Source organism: Perognathus longimembris, chromosome 1, assembly GCF_023159225.1.
Source record: "Perognathus longimembris pacificus isolate PPM17 chromosome 1, ASM2315922v1, whole genome shotgun sequence".
In the NCBI taxonomy this organism is placed as follows: Eukaryota; Metazoa; Chordata; class Mammalia; order Rodentia; family Heteromyidae; genus Perognathus; species Perognathus longimembris.
Window position 1 is genome coordinate 153,463,836 of NC_063161.1, and position 20,465 is coordinate 153,484,300.

General features: G+C 51.2%; 1 protein-coding gene across 2 annotated transcripts; it reads left to right on the forward strand.

Annotated features, from left to right (window-relative positions):
* Nucleotides 1-244: 244 nt before the first annotated feature.
* Lhx2 (LIM homeobox 2) lies at nt 245-18,265 on the forward strand. Of its 2 annotated transcripts, none has more exons than XM_048352793.1 (5): nt 245-364; nt 1,910-2,112; nt 2,993-3,400; nt 8,761-8,959; nt 17,978-18,265. In XM_048352793.1, the coding sequence occupies exons 1-5, from the start codon at nt 245-247 to the stop codon at nt 18,263-18,265; spliced, it is 1,218 nt and encodes a 405-aa protein (XP_048208750.1). The 2 variants fall into 2 exon arrangements, with proteins under 2 accessions (XP_048208750.1, XP_048208741.1); XM_048352784.1 differs by having other exon boundaries at nt 2,993-3,396; nt 8,754-8,959.
* The last annotated feature ends 2,200 nt before the right edge of the window (nt 18,266-20,465 follow it).

Consider the following 20,465-nt stretch of genomic DNA (forward strand, 5'->3'; position numbering starts at 1 on the left):
TTTGGCGCCGCAGCCCGGGCGCCCCGCGATGTAGCTGCCCCCTACGCCTGGGCGGGAGGCGTCCTGGCCCGCGGGCGCCGGGCCCCGGAGCCCGGCCTGGGGGCTCAGCCGAGCTCGGGCGGGGCCGGGGCCGCTGTGGCGATGCACTGGGCCCGTTAGCGCCAGGAGCGCCAGGCAGCTGAGGCGGAGGGGCAAGCCCTTCGTCGGAGGAGTCGCGCCCCCCGGCCCCGCCGGTCCCGCCGCGATGCTGTTCCACAGTCTGTCGGGCCCCGAGGTGCACGGGGTCATCGACGAGATGGACCGCAGGGCCAAGAGCGAGGCTCCCGCCATCAGCTCCGCCATCGACCGCGGCGACACCGAGACGGTAGGCGCGCGGCTGTGGAGTTGGGACTGAGAGCTGGGACCCGGCCGGGTCGGTCGGTCAGCGCCTCTGCTCCCCGAAGTTTGGGGAGAGTCCTTCGTGCCGCACGGGACTGAGCGCTGGGGGAATCCTCGGACAGCATGCAAGGCCCGGAGCTCCAGGCTCGGGAGAAACCGGGCAGCTGGGGCGGAGGAGGGAAACAAGGTTGAAACCGAAATCTCGTCCCCTCCCAGGGTGTAGGCAAGCGTTTCTCCCGAAGTGGGAGCGAGGTCCCACCCGCGGCCCGGGCGACTCCCTTCTTACCTCGCCGGGGCGCTCCGGTCCACCACCGCCTCCTTGCCACCACTCGGCTCCGGGCTGCCGGCGTCGCCGCCGCCCGCGCCTCCTGAGAAGGGCGAATCAGCCGGGAGCCCCGGGGCTCCAGCCGGCCGAGGTCGCTCCCCGTCTCCGGGCACGCGGGGATCCCTTCCGAGCGCACTTTCTGAGACTGTAGACTTGTGGGCCAGTACTTTTCGTTGATCGTGTCCCGGCTCCCCTGGCCGGCCGGACCTGGCCAGACCCAGAGCGGGGAGTTCAGGCTCCGGCCTGGCTCTCACTGGCGGAAGGAGACTGCATTTGCTCCTCTATACCTGGCTCGGGCCGCCCAGCCCCAAATAGCCAGTGTCTGGCCCCAGACCTCCCCCGAGGCCAGACAGGCAGACGCTGCCCAAGTAGCGGCCCAGAAGTGACCTTTAGAGGCCGAGGAGGTGTGGAGCGCGGCCGAAGCGTCTTTCTCTGCTAGCTCAGAGAGCAAGGGCTGCAGCCTAGTGGCCTTTCAATCGCTAACCTCTTCCCTCCCCCCCCCCCCCGCCCTTTAAACCTTCTGTACTCCTCAGTTTGGTCAGGGAAGGGTTGGGATTGAGCCTGCACCCAGAGACTTTGAGGGTGCCTTTGTATACCCCCACTTATCTCCCAAGACCTAAGAGGGCCCCAGCCTGGTGTGGCAGAGGAACCAGAAGTTGCCGGACTTGCCCAGGCCTCAAACCTTTGGTCCATGGATCCACAGATCATCTGGGATGGGGACCAGAAACTGTTGCCTCTGGGAAGAGGAGGCTGTGTAGAAAGTGACTTTTAATAGTCACCTCATCCCTTTTCTGAGGCCCAGTTGGTGAACTCTTTTTAAGAAACAGTTTGAGGAATTTCCTTGGAGGGCTTGACTGGGATTGCCAAGGCTCCCAGTCTCACTCCCTGGACAAAACCTGAGCTGTTTTTTTTGGGGGGGGGGAGGGAGAAAGGGAAAGGAGGACAGGAAGAGAGAGACTTAAGGCTGGAGAAGAGGATCCTGGGGCTTAGGCCCGTGGCTTCCTAGAGCTGGGCTGGCTAAAGGGCTTAGCGACTACATTCTGGCCTTTTGGGGCAGAGGCAGTCTTGTTGCCGGTCCAGTGAGCCTCCTTAGGTGTTGCAGGCTAGCTCAGGCCACCGAGGGAGCTGCGGGTGCCAGTCTCTTGGTGTGCAGCAGCCACAATCTGACCTAGGCACGGCGGGTCTCCCGCCTTCCTCCCTCCACAGACCATGCCGTCCATCAGTAGTGACCGTGCTGCGCTGTGCGCGGGCTGCGGGGGCAAGATCTCCGACCGCTACTACCTGCTGGCGGTGGACAAGCAGTGGCACATGCGCTGCCTTAAGTGCTGCGAGTGCAAGCTCAACCTGGAGTCCGAACTCACCTGCTTCAGCAAGGATGGCAGCATTTACTGCAAGGAAGACTACTACAGGTAGCCCCCTATCCAGGGCCACTGGCCTTCAGTTCCCCCCTCCTCATCAAGCTGGTCCCCCCCTTTCCCACCCGTCCCCAAAGAGGCTATTGTACTCAGGACCTTAGCACACCAGCACAAATTTCAAGAAGCAATATGGGTAGCTCTAGGAAAGGCTCATAAAGTGGAGGCACCAGAGAAAAGCAGATATTGTTCCCTTCAGAGGTTAGATCATAAGTAAGCTTGGGGGGAGTCCTTATATCCCTCTCCCTCTGAAGGTTCTTGGGTCCACAGGAGTTGGATAGACATCCCCTGAACCCCAGGCAGTCTGGGTTGGGTGTAAAACAAAGTTGGAGGAAACAGCTGGGGTGGCTATGCGTTTCTGGGTCTTTGGGGGGAAATGGGCATAAAGCTGGCCAGGATTAAAGAGCCAGAACTAAAGAATTAAAAGAGTCACTGAGGCTCCACAGTGCCCTCTTTCTCCAGCTCTCTAGGTTAGGGTTAGGGTCTTTCCATACTTGCTCTGTGTGTCTTCCTATTTGCAATGGGTTGGAGGTTTCTTAGATGCTAGTCTGGAGAATGGAGCCAGAAGTTGAGGAAGGGGTGGGGGTGGGGTTGTTACCCCACTTCCAAATGAAAGCATTCCTAGGGCTTGCTCAGACTGTTGGTAAAGTAGAAGCTCTTGTAGATGTGAAAAAGATTAAGCAAAAATTTCTGCATAAACCCAGGCCTGGGTCTCAGAATCTAGTTCCCTTTCACTCTGATTCTCCAAATAAAGGGCAGGCTGTCCATCTTAAAGAGGGAATTTTCCCCCAGTGGCTGCAGCTGAACCTGGAGGAGGGATGGGGGTGGGTAGTGAACCATTTGTCCCCACAATGCCCTCCCTCCATGGTCCCTACAGGCGGTTCTCCGTGCAGCGCTGTGCCCGCTGCCACTTGGGCATCTCAGCCTCGGAAATGGTGATGCGCGCTCGGGACTTGGTTTATCATCTCAACTGCTTCACGTGCACCACGTGTAACAAGATGCTGACCACGGGCGACCACTTCGGCATGAAGGACAGCCTGGTCTACTGCCGCTTGCACTTCGAGGCACTGCTGCAGGGCGAGTACCCCGCGCACTTCAACCATGCCGACGTGGCAGCTGCAGCTGCAGCAGCGGCCGCAGCCAAGAGTGCAGGATTGGGCGCAGCAGGGGCCAACCCGCTGGGTCTACCCTACTACAATGGTGTGGGCACTGTGCAGAAGGGGAGGCCGAGGAAGCGCAAGAGCCCAGGCCCTGGGGCGGATCTGGCAGCCTACAATGCTGGTGAGTTCGAGGTGCACTGAGCGCCCCCGTCGGGTTGGGGGAATGTGCGTGGTGTAGACAACGTAGCGTGTATCTCAGTGTACTGGGCATATAGGGGGTACTCTGGCCTTCAGCCCAGGCCCTGAGCACCAGATGGCCTGGGCAGAAGGGATGATGGCCCTCTGGGCCAGCCTCTGCATGCCCATCCCAAGAGTAGTGGTGCAGGACAAGGTGCAGCACCTGGTCTCTGAGAAATAATTGTTTTGGAGGCAGCTTTTGGGTTTGGACCTTTTCACCCAGACTTGTATCACCGTAAGTGCAAGGAAGTGTAAGGAAAGGACGCAGCTTGGACACTAAACAGGCTCTGGGATGGTACAGCTAAGGGCCAGAGCTGCAGCCACGATAGTGGAGCTAGGCGGGACCTCCAGGGTCCCAAGAGAAGGGGCCCATGGTGGCCAAAGGCACCCAAGAAGGGCTTGGTGCACAGCCGGGTAGTGTGAAATGTCCTGGGGGCAGCCGGCTCTGGGAACTTGGGCTCTGGAACCTTTAATGAGCCAGACCTCTGGGTCATTGTGCGGGCCCAGCCCTTTCACACCGCCAGGTCTCCCTGGGCTCCTTCCCAGTTCCTGGCGCCTGCTGGGGCAAGGGCACGGACCCTCTGAGGAGGCCTGCTTGGGAGGAGACCGGAGCAGGCCTGGCTTTGGGGTGTGTGTGTGTGTGTGTGTGTGTGTGTGTGTGTGTGTGTGTGTGTGCAGTGGAGGTGGAGGGTCGGTTCGTATTTCCGGTGTCTTTGAAAACTAGCCCCCCCTCCCCATTTCTGCCCTCTCCCGTCCCCTCGCGGCTCCGGACAGCTGCCGAGCTTCTGAGGCCCAGCAAATTGAATCTTCAACATCTGCCCGAAGTCTGCAGGTCCCGGAAAGGTTTATGACTCTCCGGGCTTCCGAAATAGAGTTTATTTGCAATTATTTTCTCTCTTTCGTTTGCGACAGCATCAGATTCCTGAGGTTTAGTTTTCTTCCTCCTTTCCCTCTTAGTCTAATGCAAAAGTTGGGTTAAAAACAACAAACCCGAGACTTTTAGGGGGGCTACAGTGGAGAAGTCGTCGGGGATTGTTTTGATCTTAAAAAGTCTGAGGTGGCTAGGGAGGGGCAGAAGTGGGGGTCTGCTGGAGTGATCTCTTTTCGATCCAACGAAATTGCGTGTTAGAGAACCGTGGGGGCTAAACTGCAGGGAAATGCGGCCGGTGATTTGGTAAATGGTGAAGCGGCAGAGAGAGGCTCAGGGATGTAAGATCTGCGATTCTCCTAAATTTCCGTTCCTCATCTCCCAACATCTCGAAAACAAAACAGTAAATCTAGTCCAGGCCGTGCCTATGTATCAGCTTGGGAAGGAAGCAGAGCCTAGGGCTTGGAGTGAGGGGCTCTCCCAGGGAAGCTGGTGCGTGGGGAGTGGTTTGTTTTCCTGGGCACACAGGTTTAGCAGCCTGTTTGGAATTTTGCAAAAAGAGAATTCTGGTCTGGATATGTATTATTATTATTATTATTATTATTATTTTTTTGCTTTTTGCCTTTCACCCTTCACCCTCTCCGTGAGACGCGGGGCAGATGGGGCTGGGAGCTGAGTTTCAGACCTCTCCACATAGGAGACCCTATAGTCTACCACCACGGTTTCGTTCGGGCCCCATGTCTTTCTTTTTCTTTCTAGTCTCTCTTTTCTCTTTCATTGTGCCTTTGCGTGCGTCTCCGGCCTGGTCCGGGCCTCCCACGACTGGAAGGAACGGCGGGCGGCCGACGGGCGATGGCGGTGCGGGGCGCTTTATTCGGGGCTCCCGGGGCAAAGTTGGGAAAAGAGGGTGACTCCCAGACCTCGCGGGGGCCCAGTCGGGCCTCCCTAGGTCCGGCTTCCTCCCCTCCCTCTCCTCCGGGCTCCGGCCGGAGGGAACGGGCCGCGGAGCGGGCCACGGGGCAGCTGGGATTGGAAAGCCGGGGCCGGGACCGCGCTCTGCGGGCGGCGTGTGCGGGGATAGTGTCCGTGCGTGTGGGTGCGTGCTTCCGTCGGTGAGCACCCACGGCTTGTCCGTGGGAAGTGTCCCGCATCCAGGGGCCAGGCACCCCGACACCTTGCAAAGCCGATCTTTCTGGGGGACGGTCCCGCCAAGGGCGATTGCTGCGCTGGAGGCCGGGTGGGAAGGGGCGCTGGGGGCGGACGCCGGGGCGCCGCGGTTAGGGGAGAAGGGCTCGGACTGCAGGGGAGCCCCCGCTGGGTCGGTGAGTCCTTCCGGGGCAGGGGGTTCCCGCACTCCTCCCAGGCACCCCCTCCGGTCAGGGAGCCGCTGCCCCAGTCCCGGAGGCCAAACTGAAACCTCGCCCCCACGCGAGCGGGGCTGCCGTGGGGCAGGGGTGCCCGAAAGCCGCCGGCGCCGGCGAGGGTCCCCGGCCGCGCACTGCACTCCGGGGGGTTGCGCGCCACGGCTTGCGGGAGTCCCGCGCAGACCGGCCGGACGCCCCGGCCTCCCGGCCTCCCCCAGCCCCCAGCTTTGTGTGTGTGTGTGTGCCTGGCGGCGTAATTACTGATTTGATTCCAATCCATTATTTAGACAATTGAACCTACAATCTCGTCTTTAGTAAAATGAGGCGAAGTCAGATTTGATTACAGGTTCAGTCCCAGCGACAAGAGCTCGAAACCCGATGGGTTAATAACAGATCACGAGTAAATTATTCATGATTTTACGAGCTCTTTAGCTCCATTGAATCGGCCTAATTGAGAGGAAAAAAAAAAAAAAAGGAGAGAGAAAGCCTGGGTCCTCCCCCTCTCCTCGGCCCCTCGCTTCTCCCCGGATCCGATCTTGGGGAATCGCGACCAGGGGGCCCCCAGACACTGGGGCCAGGAGTGAGGGGGTCGGGGCGCTGGCCAAACCTGGGCCCTGAGGCCACCTCCTCCACCTCACCCCTTCCCAAAGCGAAGCCCGCTTCCCGGCCAGATGGCCTGGGCCGAGCGAGCCTCCTTGGGCCGATTCTTCCCTTCCTTCCCTCCTCTCTTCTTTTTGATTCCTTTACTCCCTGGCCAATAACATGTTTCGCCAGGGCTAGGGGCTCCTCAGCCTTGGGATCCAGGTCTGTCAACAGGCCACATATTGCCCCTTATGGGAGGGACCCCCCCCTCCCACCTCTCCAATATTTATTTATCTCCTGATTTACTTCGGTTTTTGTTACTGTCTCTCCCAGCTTCTTCTCCTGGTTTCCACAGCCCTCTGTCTTTCCTCTTTTATCCACGATTCCGTTCATTTTTCTCTCCTTACCCTCTCATTTTCTATCTCATTCCTTTCTTTCTACCTCTGCGTGCTTCTTCTTTCTCTGCTCTTTCTCTCCCCCCTTCCACCCCACATAGGCCTCACTCAGGGCACATCCCTTGGGCCCACGGGGCGCTGGGGTCCCCACGGAGCTCATTAACAGCAGAGCTGCCCAGGTGGGGGCTGGGTGGAGGGCTGGGCCCTCAGATCCCCCGTGGGGAGGCCTGCCCCACCCCTATGGAGCTGGGGACTTGGGGAGGGAGGAGGGTCGCCTCAGCCGGCTCAGTGCAGAATCCTAGGATGGGGTCTGGTGTCCTCTGTGATCCTGTCTAAATCTTACATTCTGGGTGCTCTAGGTGGAACACCGCTTGGAGACATGGGGACCTGCTTGTGGTGGAAAAGGACCCTGAGGTGGTGTAGTCCCTAGCTTACAGCTTCACATTCACAAGACCTTAATCTTGCAAATGTTCTCCACGGGACAGGGTCACCTGGACCTGGGGAGAGAGTGGATCCCAGAAAGAGCGAGAGTGTTTCTCAGGTAGCTGGCCTCACATGTTAAAATGCAGGATGGCCACTTAAATTTGAATTTTGGACAAATAATAAGTAAAAGGTTATTAAAAGTACATCTCATGCAGTATTTGAATTTTAGATACTTTTTAGTATACGTATGTGCTGGGTAATATTTGAATTTCAGATACACAAGTAAGCTTTTTCTTTTTTTTTTTAAAGCATAGATGTAGTATTTGAAACTTTAGCAAAACAAATAAAACTTTAGTACAGATAGGTCCTATTCGATCTTTGGGACATAGTGTAAAATTAATTTGTTATGTATCTGACATTTAAATTGGATGGTGTGGGTAATTTTATTTGCTAAATCTGACACCTGTATTAGGGGCAAATGATATGGCACAAGTTTCCCCACTTTAGGGTGACTGAGATGGAACTTTCTTTTTAAGGCTTTCTCCGAGGCGGAATGGTCTTAAATAACACGAAAGGGTTCTGCAGGGTCACATTCGCCTGAGCAATTTTCTGGGATCCAAGGTTTCTACCCATAGTCCCTTCTTTACCCAGGCCCTGGTGAGGCTCCTTGTGGTTAGGGATGGAGATGGGGTTGAAATGTTCAATCTAGGTTCAGCCGACCCACTGGTGTGTGACTCTGTTTCCCTTAGCCTTGGGTCCTTCAACTCTAAAATGGGAAACGTGGTGATGGCACCATGACTTTTTAAAAGTGAAACCTAAGATAGGTGTCTAGTATATGTTTGTTGCTTCCTCCAAGCTCCTTTCCTTTTTAGTAAGAATTCTACCACTCTCTCTATGAGGCAGCCACGGTTCACTTCACTTCCCAGAGCCTCATTTGTTCTGTTTGTAAAACTAGGAAACAGCCACCTCATGGGGCAACGGTGAGGATTAAACTACAGAATGCAATTTCCAACCTTAGACTCAAGTGTCTGAAGCCCAGGGGTTGCTCTGTACTTGGGGGTGTGGGAACTGGTAGAAATGAAATGAGTGTGAGGCTCTCTGTCATTCAGTGACTCCTGGGTACCAGTGCCAGACCCTGGAGAGGGAGATGGAGACAGCTGGTTTTTTCCTTGGAGAATGTGGGGAAAACAGGAAGTGTACTCTCAGAGACTTGAGCTGCTAAGTCCACAGTCAAGTGACTTCCTTTTCTGAACATCAGTTTCAACATCTCTAGTAAGGAAACTTATACCTGCTTCCTGAGATGGTTTTAAGGATTCAACAGAAATGGGAAGGGGGCAAGTCTTTTGGTACATCATCCAGAGCCCAAGAAGCCATCAACAAGTTGTAGCTGTTATTGCCACAGCTGCTACTGGGATTATTCTTGTAACACGATGGCTCAGAAGGGTTTGGGGTTGAATCCTGCATTGCCTAGCTCATTGACCCTTGGCAAGTCATGCTCTTGGTTCTTCCTTTTCTTCATCTATAAAATGGGAATCATATGTCCAATCCAGTGGGGTGAGCACTCAGCATGGTAAGAAATGCTTGGGAGTGGGTGGAGAGGTTGTGGACTTGGCATTGGCGACGGACAGGGTCAGGAAATTTCACCTGCCGCCTCTGCATCCTTTCCCAGCGCTGAGCTGCAACGAGAACGACGCAGAGCACCTGGACCGCGACCAGCCCTACCCTAGCAGCCAGAAGACAAAGCGCATGCGCACCTCCTTCAAACACCACCAGCTTCGGACCATGAAGTCTTATTTTGCCATTAACCACAACCCTGACGCCAAGGACTTGAAGCAGCTCGCGCAAAAGACCGGCCTCACCAAGCGGGTCCTCCAGGTCAGCGGGGTTGGGGTGTCACCAGGGCTCAGAGTCCAAAGCCCTCACTGGCATGGCCTTGGGAGAACCTTCCATCCTAGGTCTGCCGCCTTCTTTCTCCCTTTCCTCAGCACCTCTTTGAATTTGAATCTTTTTTTTCTTTCAACTGCTGTATTCCCTCTGTTTCTCCCTGGAAATTTTTCTATGTGGTCCTCTGTCCCGTCTGTCTCTATACTTGGTTTCTTCTTGCTGTAAATAATTCATAGTTACTATTTGTTAATCAAGTGATGCGCAGCACAACATGCTTGCCTGTAATCCTAGTTACTTAGGAGTACGGTTCAAAGCCAGCCCAGGCAGGAAAGTATGTAAGATTCTTATCTTCAATTAGCCAATAAAACGCCTGAAGTGGAGCTGTGGCTCAGATGATAGAGTATTGGCTTTGAGTGAAAAAGTTTAGGGACAGTGCCCAGGCTCTTAGTTCAAGCCCCAGTTTAGGCACACACACACACACTTTAAAAAGTTGGATCATTTCAAATCAATCCAGAGCCCTCTCCCTGTGGCACCATGGGAAAGCATCTCTGTAAGGTGGCTTGGTAGCACCTGCTCCTTGCTCTCCCCACTGCGCTCTCTAGTTGGATTTCATTATTACCTTCTGTCTCTCTCCTCTTTTTCCCCCCCTGACATCTCTCTACATCTATTTCCTGACTTATTTGTTTATTTGTTTGTTTATTTAGCTACTTCCCAGACGTCCTAGGAAACCAGTTTGGTGATGGTGTGGTATGCCACAGAGCCTCTAGGTTGGGTTGTATCGAAGGCTGTGCCTTAGTACCTCAGGGTGCTATTAGTCTGAGTAGAATCACTTTTGTGTATATGAGAGGACCTTCTTGATAGACAGGATACAGAACTTTCACCAGAATTCCATAGCCCCGAAGGTATGGGGAACTCTAGCCTGAGGGAGGTTTCATGCTTTTGCATAACCCAAGCTTAAGGCACCAGCTTCAGCTAATAATTCTCAAATCTTCTGCTCTTTCTCTTACTCATTTTGGGGTCCGGAGAAAGCTGCTGAACCCTTTTAAGCCTCAGTTTCTCCACATGTGAAATGTGCACAATAAATCACCAGTGCTACAGTGTGATTAGGAGGAGGCGCCACTGAGATGACGTCAGTATTTCAGCTCAATGGAGGCTGGCTAATAATGACATGGAATCAATTAGTTGATTCTAACTAATGCCTATGAATGATCTGGTTGCTAGTCCTCAGTTTCCCCTGTCATACAAGGCAGGAGAATATCTCTTTTTTGTAGCAGGTTTAGTTTAACACATTTACTCTTTAAGACATGTGGCTAGGGTAATAGTGGTATATTTTTTTTTCCTGTGGTAATAGAGCTTAATTTCAGGGGGCCTCATGTTTTCTGGGCTGGAGCCCTACAGGATGAGTGGCACCCTGTGCAATGCACATTTTCAGATGAGCTGAACTGACCTGCTGGCGAGCTCAAGGGGGCAAGGTGGAGGCTGAGATCCAGCCCAGGACACTCTGACTTACCCTTCAGCTCCACATTTTAGAGACCAAGCTTAGAAGGTGATGGAGAGGGGGTGACAGGGACAAACCCACTCCAGGGGCTGCACAGTGGACCTAAGAAAGTTCCTGTGAGTCTGTCAGAAATCACACCAACCCAAAACTTGTGTGGGGTGGTGAGCAGGGGCAGGTTGGGATTGTGTCCAAATGCAAATCAGGAGTCAGCAGTTCCCTAATCACCCATAGGACTCCTGGCCCTTGATTGGGGCAAGGGAGTTGAGGGAGGGCCAATGAGATGCCAGTGCACCTCTCTGAACCCACCCCTGGCACTGGGAGAGGAGGGGCTGAGTCTTGGCTGCCCTTAGTCCCGCTGGCCTGGGCTCTTGGGCAGTCACTGGCACAAGGTCAACGCCTCAGTACCCCTGGTCTGCTTCCTAGGTCAGGGACTCTCCTTGGAACCCCTTCAGTCCTGGGTCAGTCTGGCCTGAGAATCCACTAACCACTTTTCAGTGGTTAGTGGGATAGTTTGCCACCCCCTCTATCCAGATGCTGAGCCTAGTGTTGGGAGTTGAGGTTGGCTCAGTTAATTGTGTGCAGAAGCTTGAACAGAGACTTGGAGTCCAGCAGAGTGGGTTTAGGGAGACTTGGGCTCAGTTCTCTGACTGTGTCTTAGACAAATTAGTTTCCTTTTCTGAACCATCGCTTGCTTGGCTGTAAGAAGGGCACCATGAGAACTCAGGTGGGAGAGGCTCCCATCTGTCCAGATTAAAATAAATAGATTCCCTACCCATGGTTGACTCGAGTTTCAAGTGAGGAGTTGGTCTCTGTTAGCCTGGCTTAGGAACAAGTGAGACTTCCAACCTAGTTCTCTCTTACTCTGTCATCTAACTAAATATCACTGTAGAAGTCCATCCATTAGATACAGAGTCCCCCGCAGCCGTTCTCCCCTTGTGGGATCAATTGAGAAAGGGTAATGGGGGAATTCAGCGGGGAGACCACCCATCTGATTTCTGTGTCCAGCATTACGATCCCTCCTCCTCCACCATGCAGGAGAGAACACTGAGGCCTGGTTGATTTCTGTTTGCCCACAGTCACATTTTGTTTTGTAAGTAGCAGAGCTGAACTCAGTACTGTCTGACCAATGGATGTAGGTAGGGCTTTCCCCTCAGCCAACCCAGAACTAATGTCTCTGAGTGTAAGCCTCATTTAGGACCTGTTATGTTCCAGGAAAGTCAGAGGGCAACACTGTTCTCTCCTTTCTTCCCGGGCCTCAACTCTCCTGCACAAATCCTTAATGAGGTCTAACAGCATAGCTTCTCACCATTATACGGCAATTTGAAAAGCATCTTTCTAGCTACCTTTCCTTAATATTTTCCTGCCTGTTTTACAGATGAGATGCTTAAGACATGCTAAGATGAATCTGTTACAGATTACAGGCATTGACAGGGTAGGGCTTGCTCATAGTTGCCCTGACTGCTAGTGGGCTATCTGGAGAACTCGGAGTGGCAACAGTTTGAAGGCAAGGCAGATGGTGAAATGGCTTTGGAAGCTAATAGACTGCTTCATATGCTCTCTGAGTTAGTTATCCACAGTGGGATTTAAGTGCTTTAAATCCTTTCTCTCCAGATCTGATTCCTTATCTGCAAAAAGGAAGGAGTCGGACAAAGAATGGGACCGCTCCAGCATGGTGCCTGCCGGGACACATGTAGGTGTCCTTTTGTATAATTCATCCTCATGGGCATCGTGGTGCATGCTTGTAACCTCAGCACTTGGGAGGCAGAGGTAGGAGGACCATGCATTTGAAGCTAGCCAGCTTGAGCTACATAGTGAGACCTTGTCTCAAAAAGCAGGGGCTGGAAATGCAGCTCAGTAGTAGATCCCTGGTCTAGCATGCACACAGCTCTGGGTTCCATTCCTGGCACCACAAAAACAGTTCCTCCTCACTTATTTTAGACCTTGTATGCCTCCTAAAGGTCTCTCCCCTGAGATCAGAGCCCACTTCAACCCTTCAGAGAAAGTCTGTCAGGGTCAAGACTGAGGTTGAGCTGTGTTCGCAGATGTAGAGGATATGTGGGGGTGCTTCTAGGCTATCACTGAATCTAATGCATGGCCTTCCTGTTGGCATTTAGAGTCAGCTGACCTGATGTTCAAATTTTGCTCTCCCTCTTAATGAATGGTCAGTGGCCCCAGTTGTAAAATGGGGACAGAAGTAATACTTACCTTACCAAGAAGCCACAAGGAGTACTTGAGACAACACAATCTACAGAGTACCGCAGTGTCACAGTGTGCGTGGTTGTGACTTGTCCCCTTGGATCTGGCTGCAGGTGGGGGTACAGGAAGGAGCTGGTCACAAGTACCAAACAAAAACAAATAATCAAGCTCTCACTGATTACATAAAAAGTGATCCCATTTGTCATCCTCAGCAGTATGACAACTGTGACACTCACACTTCTGTCGTTGGGCAAGGTGACCCAGAGACACACTGTTCACTGGACAGAATCTTGTGTGATGTTTAAGCCTTGAGAATGTGTAGAGATTATACCTTAGCACATACATGCTTCTCATTCATTCTTCTCTATTCCTTGCTGGGTAAGGGCCAGAATATCCACATGTCCTGGGATTGGGACAGGGTTATAAGCTGATGGTTTGATTGGATGGGCGAAAAATTTCCATAGGGACACTTTGAAAGAAAATGCATTTTAACCAACATTTTCAAAACATTCTTCACATTAATAGTTGGCTATCATTAACAGATGAGAACTCAGGAGCTGAGTTGACTCACTTATACTACAAATATACTTATCTACCTGCTGACTCAAGGCTGGGCCAGAGAATTCTCATTCAGCACCGGGAATACAGTGGTCACCAGGACAGTGAGAGTGGCCCTGGTGAAATATGCATCCAAAAGGATTGGATCAACTGCTAGATTTTTTTCTATGCATTTGGAATAGTCCATAATACATACATACATATATTCATTCATAAATACATACATAAATAAGGGGCTTGAACTCAGGGCCTCGTGCTCTTGCTTGGCTTTGTTGCTCAGTGCTGGCACTCTGTCGCTTGAGCCACACCCCCACTTCCATCTTTTATCTGGTTCTTTGGAGATAAGAATCTCATGGGCTTGCTGACCTGAGCTGCCTTTGAATGGCCATCCTCAGATCTCAGCCTCCTGAATAGCTAGAATTACACATGTGAGCCATCAGCACCTAGCAAAGACTTTCCAAGTCTTATCTGGCCACAGAATTCTTAGTTTACAGTTTTGGTGTTGATGGTTGAATCTTTTAAACCTTAAAAAAAAGAAACTAGAGGTGCTAGGCAAAAAGAAAACTGCAGGTGCCACAGAGGTAGGTACAGGGAAGGCTTGTAACACAGGGACTCAGGCTGGTGGCGGAGGCAGGGAGCGCCTCCCCAAGGAGGAGGACTGGCTTCAACATCTCACAGTGCCTCAGTTTCCCCACTGTAAAATGATCTTTGTCATGCTCATCGTTTTTGCAGGACTGTGGTCTGTGTTTTTTAGATCATTTGATCTGAACCTCTCATTTTAGGGGAGAGGAAGTAAGAGTGACTCACCCAAAACAGCCATAGGTCTGGGGCTGGAACCAAAGGTTCCAGATTTCTAATCCAGTTCTTATCAGTTTTTAGTTCTTCAAGAAAAACTTAAAAGAGGAGAAAAAATGTTCATAGGGTAACAGAACAGACATAGGATGGGTTAGCAAAATGAGTGTGAGTGTGTGCTCATGTAAATGGCACAGAACCTGGAACTCAAGTGTGCAGTTGAGAGCTTAAGTGAAGTTCCAGGGTCGGGACCCAGCCTGCATCTCATTTCCACCTCCTACTGGCTGGACCTCCGTCTCCATACTTGCCGACGGGCAATAGTGTTCAAGCCTACATCATAGGATTGTTAAAATGCCTCAGTGAATTAATATGATAAAAATGCTGTAATGGACATCTTTTTTATTTATTAACTAATTTATTTTGGTTGGCTGTCAGGCTTGGACTCTGGGCCTGGCCACTGTCCTTGAGCTCTTCAGCTCAAGGCTAGTGTTCAACCACATTGAGCCACAGCACCACTTCTCTCTAATACACATCTTTGAGCAGGAAGCTTCATCTTTCGGCTGGTGTCCTTAGCATGCCAGGTGGAGATTTGATGGGCCCAGGGGATATCTTCTTGGTGTGTGTGTGTGTGTGTGTGTGTGTGTGTGTGTGTGTGTGTGTGTGTGTGTGACTAGGATTTGGACTCAAGGCTTTGTGTTCACTAGGCAGGTACTCTATCACTTGAACCATGCCCCTAACCCTTTTTGCCCTGGTTATTTTTGCAGCAGGGTCTCTCACCTTTTGCCTGTGTTGGCATAGATTGTGATCCTCCTGTTTATATTTCTATTTTGCTGAGATGGTAGACACAAGCCATCCTGCTCAGTTGTTTCTTTTTGCCGTCCTTGTTGAGATGGGATCTCATACACTCTTTTTGTCCCCAGTTTCAGCTTCCCATGTAGTCAGGAATAAAGGTGTGAGCCACCGCTCTGGGGCTTCTCATGGCCTCCATGATGAAAGGATTCTGGGAAAGGAGCTTTGCAAGCAAAACACAAGCTTGGACAGACAGCTAGTGCTGGAGGAGGGGGCAAGTCACGAGGGTACTTTTTATCTACTCAGGCCTTACTGAGGATCCTCTCTGCACCATCTTAAGTCCTGATGATTCTGTGCTTGAACTTGGCCTTGTGGTCCCGAATACTCAGCTCCAGACCACTTTGGGAGGCAGCTAAGTGAGAGTGGCGGCTGACTAGAGAGGGCTGTGGCTTTAAGAAGATGGGTAGGTAGAGCCATCATCTCCTTACCACATACCCCAAGATCATCTCCTTACCACATACCCCAAGAAGCCATAGAGATCATGTGGCATGCATGGGTCAAACCTTGTCTCTGCATATGGGGAAACTGAGGCAGGTCCAGAAGGCTAAGGGGCTAGCCTAAGGTCACCTGACAAGTCAAGGGCCAGAAGATATATGCAGTGATCTTTCTAGTGTACCTAGTAACTTACCAGTTTGTTTATTCAGTTGTTCATTCACTTAGTCACTTGTGTATTCAGTCATTCCTCAGGGGCAGGTGGTAGGGAGATCTTGGATGTTTTGTAAGGAACACTTCTAGATTCTAGTCACCTTGACTTGTGTGGGACCTTTGGCAAGTGACTGAATTTCTCTGGGGCTTTTTTTGAATTTGAAATCTACAGAATGGATATACTCTTAGAACGCATGTAATTGTTGTGTCACAGGGTTAGCCTAGGACAGTGTGGGCTACAGGGCAGCATTGTGAACAACCATAAAAGATGCAGCATACATTTTATTGTTCCCATTAACCAACTGCCTCTCGATCTATTTTTGGTGGTACTGGGATTTGAACTGGGAGCTTCCCTCACACTTGGTAGGCAGGTGCTCTGCCACTTGGGCCACACTCCCAATCCCTGATTCTTTAATTGGTTCACACTCTGTCACATCCCTGGGGTCATGAAAATGTCTTGGACAGGGTCTCTGCCCCAACTACGTCTTAGGAAGGGGATTCTTTTGAAACATCAAGAGAAAGTTCTGCTGAAGCTCTGCTCAAGGAGGAAAAGCAGACCACCGCATCCCCAGAGCAGCCTGGCTCTGAATCACTGGACTTTTATATACCAGGTTCCCAGTGCCCTGGGTCCCACCAGGCCGAGCAGATGGCCATGGGAGATAGTGTCATTGTTTATACATGCACTGTTAGGGCAACGCCTGAGAAACAGCCAACAGCTGGTAGCCAGCAGCTTCCAGCCTTTCCCAAAGACCCAGTGTCCCGTCCCAGAGCTCCCTCCTCCAGCTCTGAGTGGAGGGGCATGTGCATGGAGGCCAGGGCAGTGACCAGGGGGTGGCACCAAGGCCTTTCTCATTATTGGTCTGCATGGGAGTGTGAAGACGTCACTTCCTCTCTCTGAGGGTCTGGGGGGGGAGGGGGCTTTCAACATCCATCTTCTCCAGCAGCCATTCTCTGAGCCAAGATGGACACTTGTCTTCCCCTGGCCTAGCAGAGAAGGACCTGCTGACCCCAAGAGCTTGTCAAGGGTGGTGTTAGAAGCACCCAGAAGGAGTGGTGGGCTGCTTCACACAGAGTACCAGGGGAAATGTGCCTTCTTCTTGGAAGGAGTCAGCATGCTGGGGAGAAGCTTCGGCACAGGGTCTGCGTCTCCTTCTGCTCTCCAAGACTTGTGGCTGTGCTTCTAATTGAGTCAGGAAACCTAAAGAGGGGAAGGGGAGAGGGAGGCTTGAGGCCACAGGCCCTTTGCAGCTGGGGTGGTCCCAGAAGGAGGAAGGCAGGAGTTGGCCCATCTCACCCCTGCCTGAGACACTAAGAAGACAGACAGATGCAGACACATCTGGAAATATACAACTGGACACCCCAGTTGCCAGTTTAGAGTTCCCCAAGGCCTTTTGTTTTATGAGGAGGCTTCTGGCAGGCATTTCCTTCGTGCAGAGGAAAGGGAAGGGGCCCCCGTCTTTGGGAAGCACAACCCCTCCACCCCCACAGCGGCCTGGATTTCCTGGGCCACCCCCAAGGTACTGCCTGGGCCTCTGAGTGCAGGGGGCTCTCTTGTGTTGGCAGGGTAGGATTTTGAGAGATGGGTAGGTGAGTTTCAGGGTACCGTACAGGGATGGATGGAGCCCAGGAGAAAGGAAAGTAAGCCTGCAGTCTGTTTCACCACGCTCAGATGTCCTTCAGAGCCTTGTTCCACCTCCCTCCTACATGGATATCGGGATGTTGGTGGGCTGGGGAGGGGTCTGCCCATCCGACCCCCTTGGCCTTGTGATAAGCTGGTAGCCGAGCCCCCTCTGCCTGCCTTGATACTTGAATCTCAGTGGCCCAGGATAGCCTGCGGCTTTTCCAGCTGGGTAAGAGGCAGCAACTTCGCTGTTTTTCTTTCCTTTAGTGACTCCTTGTTATTAGCTGTCTCCGGTTTCTCTCCCTTATCATTCTAGTGTTTTCTAGAGACTGAAAAATGGGGAAGATTTAATTAGTGTGTTGGCTGTGTCCGGCAGAAATGCGACACGAGCTACTTCTTTAAATCTTCAGATTTCTAGAAGTAAAAAAGAAACAGTTGAGTAATATATTTTTGTTTAACTCAACACATCCAAAATTTTTACTAATAAAATACCCTTTTTTTCTGGTTAAATCTTCAAGTCTGTCAGGGATTTTTTTTTTTTTTTTTTTTTTTTTTGCAGCAGGCCAGCCACATCTGGTTAGTGATGTTTCAAGGCCTCTGTATCAATATGTCAGAGTGAGTTAGAGACTCCTCGCAGCAAGAGGAACCCAGTCATCACCAGTTTGAGCAAATGGAAGTCGTTATTTTATTTAATCGAGGACCACATGTGATGGCACCTGACTCTGGGGACCCCCATGGGCCAGAGGAGGTGGATCCGCCTCGGGACAGCATGGCAGCTCACGCAGGCCGGTCTGCAGTGCGTGCCAGCCTTTCCTTTAACCAGCCCTTCCCTCCCTGTCAACCCACGCAGGTCTGGTTTCAGAATGCCCGGGCCAAGTTCAGGCGAAACCTTTTACGGCAGGAAAACACGGGCGTGGACAAGACGACAGATGCCTCGCTGCAGACGGGGACCCCGTCGGGGCCGGCCTCCGAGCTGTCCAACGCCTCGCTCAGCCCCTCCAGCACGCCCACCACCCTCACAGACTTGACGAGCCCCGCTCTGCCGACTGTGACGTCTGTCTTAACTTCTGTGCCTGGCAATCTGGAGGGTCACGAGCCCCACAGCCCCTCACAAACGACTCTTACCAACCTTTTCTAATGACTGGCGCTCCCCTTGTTCCCCCAACCCCCTCCCGACCCCTTGCCCCACGATTTCTTTAAAAAAGAAATTATCGTTAGTTTGAATTCCAAGTGTATTTTAAAATAGAGGCTTTGAGCAACTAACCACATTTTTAGGATCTCGCCTGGAAAAACAAACAAACAAACAAAACACATACAAAGGAAAAAAAAAAAAAAGAAAAAGAAAATGAAATAATTGCATATCCAGCTATCCCAGCGGTGTCATTTTGAGGAATGAAGTACTTGGAAGATCTATCTGCAAACACAACATTTGTGTCCATGTACAGTTTATGGACTGAGCGAGGAGAAACAACAAATAATTTAAGTCGGCTAGAGCTTCTGTATTTTTAAAGACTGCTACGTGCCTTAGGATTACTGTTTTATCTCCATACTTTGGACAACTTGTTCATTTTTTTTCTCTCCCTCTTTTTCTCTCTGTATATTTATGACCAGAGCAAAAATGTAAAAAAACAAACAAACAAAAAATAACAAAAAAAGTTTGTTACTTTGAATAGTCCTGAAAAAAAAAAAGAAAAAAAAAACCAACCCCCCTCCAACGGTTGCTTTGTTGTTTTAGAATTTTAAGGTGGAAGTCTGTTCGAATATCAGAATTTGTAAAATCTAACCAATAATAAAACCACTTATCGAAACAACTCGCTGCTGCTGCTGTGTTCATTGGCTGTGACTCACAACACTGGGGTATTCCAGTCCAGAGGTACATTCCAGAATCATTATATTTAGTCAGTATTCATGGGGGACCCCTTCTGTGCATCAGGCTTTGGTACTAGTCGTTTGGGGATCCAGCAACATCTGGAAGCTTCTGTCTGGGATTCAGAGTAGAGCACAGACAAGGTCATCTATGTAGGGTGCAGGATATACATCGAAGTGCCAGTGGGTTTTGCCAGTTGTTCCTTCGAATCTTTAACGAGCAGGTCGTGCGCATGCGTTCTGTGATGTTAGGGGACCTCACACCTCCATTCTGCTCCTACCTGGGCTGGAAGGGCATCTAGGTGAGGAGGGAACCCCCCAATCTGCATTTTTTCCCCTTTGAGGAGTGAGTGCATAGTCACTCAAGCACAGCTTAAGCCCATTTAAAAAATATTATAAAGGTGATATCCAGAGGAGTGACAGTTTCATAAGTCAGGTAGAATACATTTCTTCTTTGGACAAGGTCACCCCTTTCCTTGCTCTGTCCCAGTTTTTCCCACCCATCCCCACCCACAAATTGTATAGTTCATTTTCAACATTCATTTGTTCACTCTGTTCCTTCATTTCCGTCCTCCCGGACCCCAAGCCCCAGCTTTCTTAATGATACAGAAACTTTAAATTTTCCCAAAAGGGTAAAAAAAAAAAAAAAAAGAAAGATAAAGCAAATGATAAAGCAAACTTCAGGGAAGCTTAGCAACCCAGCAGGATGGCAGCTTGGAGCCAGGTAGAGTGAGGCTGGAATTCCTAGTCAGCCTTAGGAGCCAAGGGCAATCCCGTGTCTCCTCCGCACCTTAGTTTCCTCAGCTGTAAGATGGAAGTAATGAGCTTCCAGCACAGTTGTGGTGAGAGAAGAAGTATGGTAAAGGCTCAGCAAAGGACATTGCTTGTGGTAGGGTCTCTGCCTTTTATTTAAAAAGAGTGACTCCCCATGAGGACTTTGCAGGTGGAGATCAGGCATGTGTGTATCCAGGCATTGCTGAAGGCCTCCAGCAGGTGGGGTGTCTGGTCACCTCCCACCCCTTGCTCTAAGCCCTGCTGTAGAGAATGCCTAGCAAATCTAGCAACCTGTAAGTCCAATACAGTTTTGGTTAAGTTTCATATTGAAGTATAGCTGCTGTTTGGGGCCTCTTACACTAGGGGTTAATTTTACCTAATTTTTTTTTCTGGTTTCTGTTTCCTGGAATTCTTTTTGGTAAATATTATTGTATGTGATTAGAGGCACCTAGGCCTTGTGCCTTTGTGTTCCTCCCCAAAGAGCATCCTCCTTTGGTTTACCTGATTTGGGATGAATGAACTTGGGAGATTCAACACGATGGGCAAAGTTGCCTAGGGTTCTGCCATCAGCCACCAGAATGCAGGCCTCGTCCTTAAGCTCACACGCATGCTCAGGCTGTCATTCAAACAAGGGGGCAAAAACCTGAGGGCAACGAGGGCAGTGGACTCCTATCCCAGACACACAGTAACTCGTGATT

Excerpts from the sequence above, each read along its gene's own strand:
- Lhx2 (XM_048352784.1), top strand. The coding sequence starts at position 245 with ATGCTGTTCCACAGTCTGTCGGGCCCCGAGGTGCACGGGGTCATCGAC. Across the intron at positions 365-1,909 it reads ACCGCGGCGACACCGAGACG|ACCATGCCGTCCATCAGTAG; the intron begins GTAGGCGCGCGG and ends CTCCCTCCACAG. Across the intron at positions 3,397-8,753 it reads TCTGGCAGCCTACAATGCTG|CGCTGAGCTGCAACGAGAAC; the intron begins GTGAGTTCGAGG and ends ATCCTTTCCCAG.